The sequence below is a fragment of the Sardina pilchardus genome, chromosome 5 (genome assembly GCF_963854185.1).
Source record: "Sardina pilchardus chromosome 5, fSarPil1.1, whole genome shotgun sequence".
Taxonomy (NCBI): domain Eukaryota; kingdom Metazoa; phylum Chordata; class Actinopteri; order Clupeiformes; family Clupeidae; genus Sardina; species Sardina pilchardus.
This window is the reverse complement of record NC_084998.1, coordinates 23,768,199-23,774,511: the sequence shown is the minus strand read 5'-3', so window position 1 is coordinate 23,774,511 and position 6,313 is coordinate 23,768,199. Positions and strand designations below refer to the sequence as shown.

Sequence of the window (6,313 nt, the reverse complement as noted above, 5' to 3'; positions counted from 1 at the left end):
TTGCCAGCAGGCATATGGATAATTCATACCATGTACAAATGTAAAGACTTATAAACATCAGTCAAAGAGCAGTGTTAACCACGTTTCACAACTAGTGGAAGATTTATTCACAAAAGACATTTCTGTACATGAACAAAAAAGAACAACTTTTACAATCGCCCTCACTTTGTCACTTCCACCTCTAGATTCCACCAAGCGGAATGACAAAGTATCCCATTCCAAACCCCCTCCATTTCATCCTTAATATGCATGTTCCGAGTCTCTGCCTCCGTCTCTCAGTCCTCCTCCTTCTCGATGTAGGACTTCTCTGCTGTCCGAGCCATCTGGCGGGCCAGGTACCTCTCCCTGGCCGAGCTGACCGTCTGGTCGTCGCTGCGTTTCGCAAACTTACTGGGCTCAGGGGCGGTGCTCGCTGCAGCCGTCTCCTCGCTTTTCTTTTCCTCACTCTTCTCTTTCTCTGACGGTTTCGCTCGCTCCTTTTCGTCGTTCTGAGCTGTGTTGTTGTTGTCGTTGTCGTTGTTGTTGTTGTTGACGCCTTCTTGTTGCTTCTCTCTCTCTTTGTTCCTGTGGCTCCCTTGTTCTCTGCCCTCACGCTCTCTCTCTTCATTTCTAGCCTTATCTCGATCTCTCTCTCTTTCTCTGTCTCTAGGCTCACCCCTCCCATGTCTGTCCTCCCTCTCCTTTTCCTTTCTTCCTCTACTCCGATCGTCATCTCTCTCTCGATCCCTTTCTTTCTCCCTCCTGTGCTCCTTCTCATCCCTTCTATGACCGTGCCTGTCATCCCTCTCTCTGTCTCTATCCCTCTCTCTGTCTCTCTTCCTCTCTCGGTCCCTGTCTTTGCCGTCCTCTTCTCTACTGCCGGGCGAGGGGGATCTCTGTTTCCTGTACTGCCGTTTGGAATGGGCACTGTTGTGGGACGACTTGTTGAACTCGGTCTTCACGTCTCTGGGCTCGTCCTCGTCAGCAGAGTCAACGTCACGTGGAGGAGGAGGGGATGGAGGAGGTGTAATAGACTCTTCTTTTACCTTTGGTTTCACATCCCTTTGAAAAGAAATGAAATAAACAGTAGATTAACATCAACAACTGTTAACCATGGTATGGCAGAGAGGACTTTGGTTCTGTAAGGTGAGAAGTGGGTGAGTTTAGAGAAATTCCATTTCAATTGGACAATACTCTATTGCAATATTTCTATATGGAGTTTCAGTTCACTGTACTGAAAGGTCTTTAAAACTAAGATAGGACATTTTTGATAATGTCTGGTGAATAAGATTGGCAAGTTATGAAATATAGCAACGACACCATGCTCTAAAGCTCTAAAGTGTGCATTCTCCGTATAACTCTGTGGCTTACCTGGGAGTAGTCCCATCGGGTATAGCTTCTTCCCCAACCTGCTGATTCAGCAGGTGTCGGTAAAACCCACTAAGGTCCTTTTGCTTTTTCACATCCAAGGCAGCTACAGCATTCACACAAACACAATAGCACAGATTGGGGTCAAGGTAAACGTGAAAAAACAAACGATAATTTGGCACACCTCCCCTCTTCCTGTTACTACTTATCTGTGATATTTTTTTAAAAAAGGAGCACACATACGATTTTCATACGGTCAAGATATGTGGAAGCATTTCATTACAAAAAGTGAGTCTCCGGTGTTTCCTTAACTTTACACATCTTCAAAAGAAACACATGGTTTTTACCTTCTATCGCCTCCTGCCTCTTCTCCCGCTCCAGTTCCTCCTCTCTTTCTTTGAGCTTTTGCCGGTAAGCAGATGTAACGTACGCATCCTTGTCTGCAAACTTCTCCCCTTCAGCTTGCCTTTCTTTCTGGATCTTTCTCTCATCTCTACGGTCCTGTTCCTTTTTCCTCTCCTCTACTGCTTTCATTAACTGGTTTATGTACTTGGGCTGCAGGAAAAAAAGATGGAGAAAAGGAGTTAAAAAATGTTTTTAACACAAATGTGAGGCACCGGATAGAAGAGATTCAAAAACAGGTTATGATACCTTGATATTCTCTATGGACACTTGATTTCAGTCACACTAATTATTTTCATTTTGCTTGAGCTTCCCTGATATTTTAACTACAAATGGAAAATGTTTTACTTCAAATTCAATTTAAGTAAAAGGGGTACAGCATGTAGTAGCATAGATGTAGGTAAAACTGACAGGAATTCCAAACTTACCTTCCTGTCTGTGCCACCAAGGATTTTTTGATGACTCTCAAGCCTTTCTTTCTGCATATCATCATACACACTGTCGTACTCGTAAACACTACTGTCCTGCTCCAGTGCTTTATGCATCTCCAGCTTGGTCTAGAAACAAAATAACAAAAACATTTTGTACACTCAGTCACAACTGGTAGTTGGGCAGGTGGTCACATTTAACAAATCTACTTAACAGTCCTCTAACCTGTTTCATCATCTTCTTCTTATTGGCCTCCTTCTGCAAACTCTGTCCAACTGATGTCTGAGGAAAAACATGTTTACGCTGTCAGTTGACTGGTCTTCATTCACCCATCCAGCAGCTACTTTGTTCCAAAGTTATCAGTCATATATAACAAGGCAAATAAACATGGCCTGCATGGTTCATGCCCCAAGAATATTAGCAATCTTTCATCCATTACAATAGTAGACAGCTGTAGACACCAAACATTAACAACGTTTCAACGTCGCATTACTTTCAATAGTGCATTACCTCTTCGTCAGAATCATCTCCAAACACAGATGATGCTGGGAGAGCTTTGGCTACCTGGCTTTTTTTCTGGGATAGGATTAACCCGTATCTGACACAGAACAGAGAGAGAGAGAGAGAGAGAGAGAGAGAGAGAGAGAGAGAGAGAGAGAGAGAGAGAGAGAGTACAAGGTTAGTTATGATTAGGTATAACTATCTGGTCGATGCATTCACAACACATGAAATGGTAGACAAAACTGTTTGCATGAAAATTGTATGAAAAGGTAACGTTAAACCAACAAGCTACACACACACACTGGGGCGCAGTGAGCACAGCAATGATAAATTCATTTTTATGTTCCGTTTTTACGGCTGACCATCCAAAACAACGTGGCGTAGGCTACCTTGTTTATGGTGCGCATTCATGACTTTCAACGTAATGACCTATAATGCTTTTAAGTGCAGTTGTGTGGAACAAACAACATTGTACAAGAAACATTAAAAACACAGTATATTGCCTGGATAGTTGGTGTGTATACAAGGTGATAGCTGTTAGTGCTGTTTATTAGCCATCTGACGTAACTAGCTAGCAACCAAACTATATTGCAAGTTAGCGGGCAAGAGCAGCCTGTTAGCTGGCCAGATCCATATATTATACATTTGCTTAACAATGAGTTTCCATTCAAAAGAGTACAAATCAAAATGTTAATTTTCTATACATTGAATGATAGTCAAACTCACTTTTTTACAGGAGCCGCCATGTTTCCCCGTCTTGTTTTTGTTCTTCATTTATTTCACAAGGCGTCCAGGGAGAATTCAGTTTGGGTACATTGCTGCCACCTATTGATCAGGAGTAGGCCCGTTTACCATGAGCCCAATTATGTTCAAAGATTGACAAATTAAGGACTGGTTAGATAAAGGCATCTGGTCAGTCCTGCACTTAATTGACTCCAATGGTTGTCTTTTATCGTACACAAGCTTTTGTTTGAAGTATGGGTTAACATGCAACATTGTTACGTATCAAACTGTATTTGATGCCATTCCTGATTCCATTTTAGGATTGATAAGAGGGATTATATCAGATCCTACTATTTGCCCCTCCCTACCACAACTCTCTGTTGGAGGTTGTGCCTTTAAGGAGTCTAGGTTCCCCAACAAATCTCTAAGAGAAATATTTAATAGCCTTTCTTATCCTGTGTTAACATATAGAAACTCCATTTCAAATTTTTTCACAAAGCATCGTATACAGGTCTTGCGAACCAAATACTTGAAGTATCCAATAATCCCTAAAGCCAAAGAGTTACATTTTAAAACTTTGAATGGTATATACCCCTCCAACGAATTTATCCAAAGGCGCTTTGGGATAGAGACTGATAATTGTGTGTTTTGTGATGAGCTAGAAACTGTTGAACACCTGTTTGTCCACTGTATTCATGTTGAGTCTTTGTGGCTTGATCTTCATAACTGGCTTCTTCCTAAATGTTGTATGTTAAGTAGCTTTGACTCAAATGACATTATATACGGACTCTCTATGATCAATGATAATGATGATCTCCTGGTCAATGTAATTGTCATCCTGTGTAAATTTTTTATACATAAATGTAAATATTTAAAAGTGAAGCCCACTTTTAGTGGGTTTCACAATCATTTCCTTTCTTACTCAAAAGCCCTGAAAGTTATGAATTCTAAGAATGCTATGCAACTCTGGAACAGAGTAACAGAATCTGATTTACTTTCCAAGCCCTAGTATGTATTTGTGTTTTTTTTTTCCTTTCTTGTTTTGTTTGTTCTGAATGTTTATTGCACCTATAATATTGTACATGGATTTCGTATGTATAAGTTTGAGCCATGTGTACTGTACATGCAGAATTACTAATAAAAAAAAAAAAATAAAAAAAAAAAGATTGACAAATTATGTATTTTCTCTATTTAAAAAGTCACAGTGACTTTCAGCATTTCGTGATCATAGCAGCGCACGAGCACCTATTGTTTGGACTGTGTAGTAAATTGCTCTCTTTTACGTGTAGTATGCAAAGGTATCCAACATTTTTGTTAAGCGACCCATGCAGCCCATTATTTTCCCATAAATATCTCCCCTCTTTCTATCTTTTCCACATATCTTGCATACTGGCACATCTATCACATGTGTCTTACATTTGATGTGTAGAACAAGTAGGGAAAACTGGAGATTACCACAGATTGGGTATTGGATATTACCCCTTACTATACATTTACCTTGCTGCAGGACATGCATGGCCTTGCTGCAGGACATGCATGGAACATCTGACAAAGTCGATTTGTGTCTCAGAACTGTTGTATTCTTGAGGACACCAGAAAGCAGCAAGTGACTTTATAATGGCCTTTCTGATGGGGGTGGATGCAGGAGCCTGGTGGAACACTTTGTGAAATGGTACAGAGCAAATCATCAGCAGATGAACACTTCCCAGACCAAACAGATGACAGTGGACTTAAGGATATAGGTGACCAGACGTCCTCGGTTTCAGGGGACAGTCCCTGTTTTTGGTTTCCTGTCCCCGGGAAAATACAGAAAAACTAAGTTTTTAATATAAAACGTGTATTTCAGTCAAATTGATGGTCAAACTGAAAATGTCCCTGTTTTTTCCACATTTTTGGGATTATGTCCCCGAATTTGGTGTCGGACACCTGGCCACCTTACTTTAGGAGGCCAATGTGGGCTCAATGTGGAGTCAAGACCCACTGATGCCTGGATACTACTGGACTAGTTAGAAATGTGACACTGCATGATGCAGTCCACCTCACTGTGATCAGAATTCATAGTTTGCCCACCTCTTATTGTACCACTATGACTACCTCCACACCCTCTACTATGGCATCTGACTGCATCACTTCCACTTATGCACCATGCATCACAGGGTGCCTCTCATTTGGGCTTTTATACGTCCTCCCTCGCTCCTCGGGCCTCGATCCTCACTTATCTACATAAAGAATGATGGGGCGGCAACAATGGGATAGTCTATCCAGTGTTAGTTATAGATCAGTGGGAATGCCCCTCGAGGATCGAGCATCGAGGATCAAGGAGATATGTTGAGAGGCACCCACAGTGTCAGTTCCCTGCCTGAAATCCATAACTTGTTGGATAGACTATCTCAGTTGTATTCCAGAGTACTTCAAGTGTTTTTCATGTTCTATGTGTCTTTGAGTGTGTTAGAAGCTACTGATGTATTTCCCACGGGATAAAGGCATTCTATAATATAGTATAGGCCTAACTATAATTAAGAAGAGCAAATTAGAGGGAGAAATAGAGAAGTAGAGGAGTTCACACTTGATCTGCTATCACATCTCCACAGCTGCTCAAAATGATCAGTCATCTGCAAACTTTGGGTGCAGAGCAGTCTTTGGGAACCATGAAAAGAAAACATAAATATTTCGGAGATATTTACAGACAATTTATAATTACATCTGGCTACAAACTGAGATAATATCAACAACTATTTTTTACTGTTCTACAAGGGGCAGAATACATTGTGGCAAGTGAAGCTACATCATCTGTTCCAACAAAAAATCAGTATGCAAATTGTTGCACATAGGTGTCAAGTAACCAATATTGGCCTCTTAGGGCTACTTGAGACTTTGATGGAACGATCAGTTTTCTTGCGTTATTTGGGGG

The 6,313-nt window shown here is 41.1% G+C and overlaps 1 protein-coding gene across 1 annotated transcript; it reads right to left on the bottom strand.

Moving 5' to 3' along the window:
- Nucleotides 1-69: 69 nt before the first annotated feature.
- Nucleotides 70-3,484, bottom strand: nsrp1 (nuclear speckle splicing regulatory protein 1). The gene is made up of 7 exons (XM_062537017.1): nucleotides 3,406-3,484; nucleotides 2,689-2,776; nucleotides 2,404-2,460; nucleotides 2,178-2,306; nucleotides 1,695-1,902; nucleotides 1,351-1,453; nucleotides 70-1,041 (listed from the first exon to the last, which is right to left on the bottom strand). Exons 1-7 carry the CDS (start codon nucleotides 3,423-3,425, stop codon nucleotides 276-278), a joined length of 1,371 nt encoding a protein of 456 aa, XP_062393001.1. The 5' UTR covers nucleotides 3,426-3,484; the 3' UTR covers nucleotides 70-275.
- Between the last annotated feature and the right edge of the window lie 2,829 nt (nucleotides 3,485-6,313).

Bases quoted from the DNA above. Each gene is read 5' to 3' on its own strand.
- nsrp1 (XM_062537017.1), bottom strand. From the start codon at position 3,425: ATGGCGGCTCCTGTAAAAAA. The intron at 2,777-3,405 runs GTGAGTTTGACT...GTTCTGTGTCAG, and splicing joins ATGGCGGCTCCTGTAAAAAA to ATACGGGTTAATCCTATCCC. The intron at 2,307-2,403 runs GTTAGAGGACTG...TTTTGTTTCTAG, and splicing joins AGAAGAAGATGATGAAACAG to ACCAAGCTGGAGATGCATAA.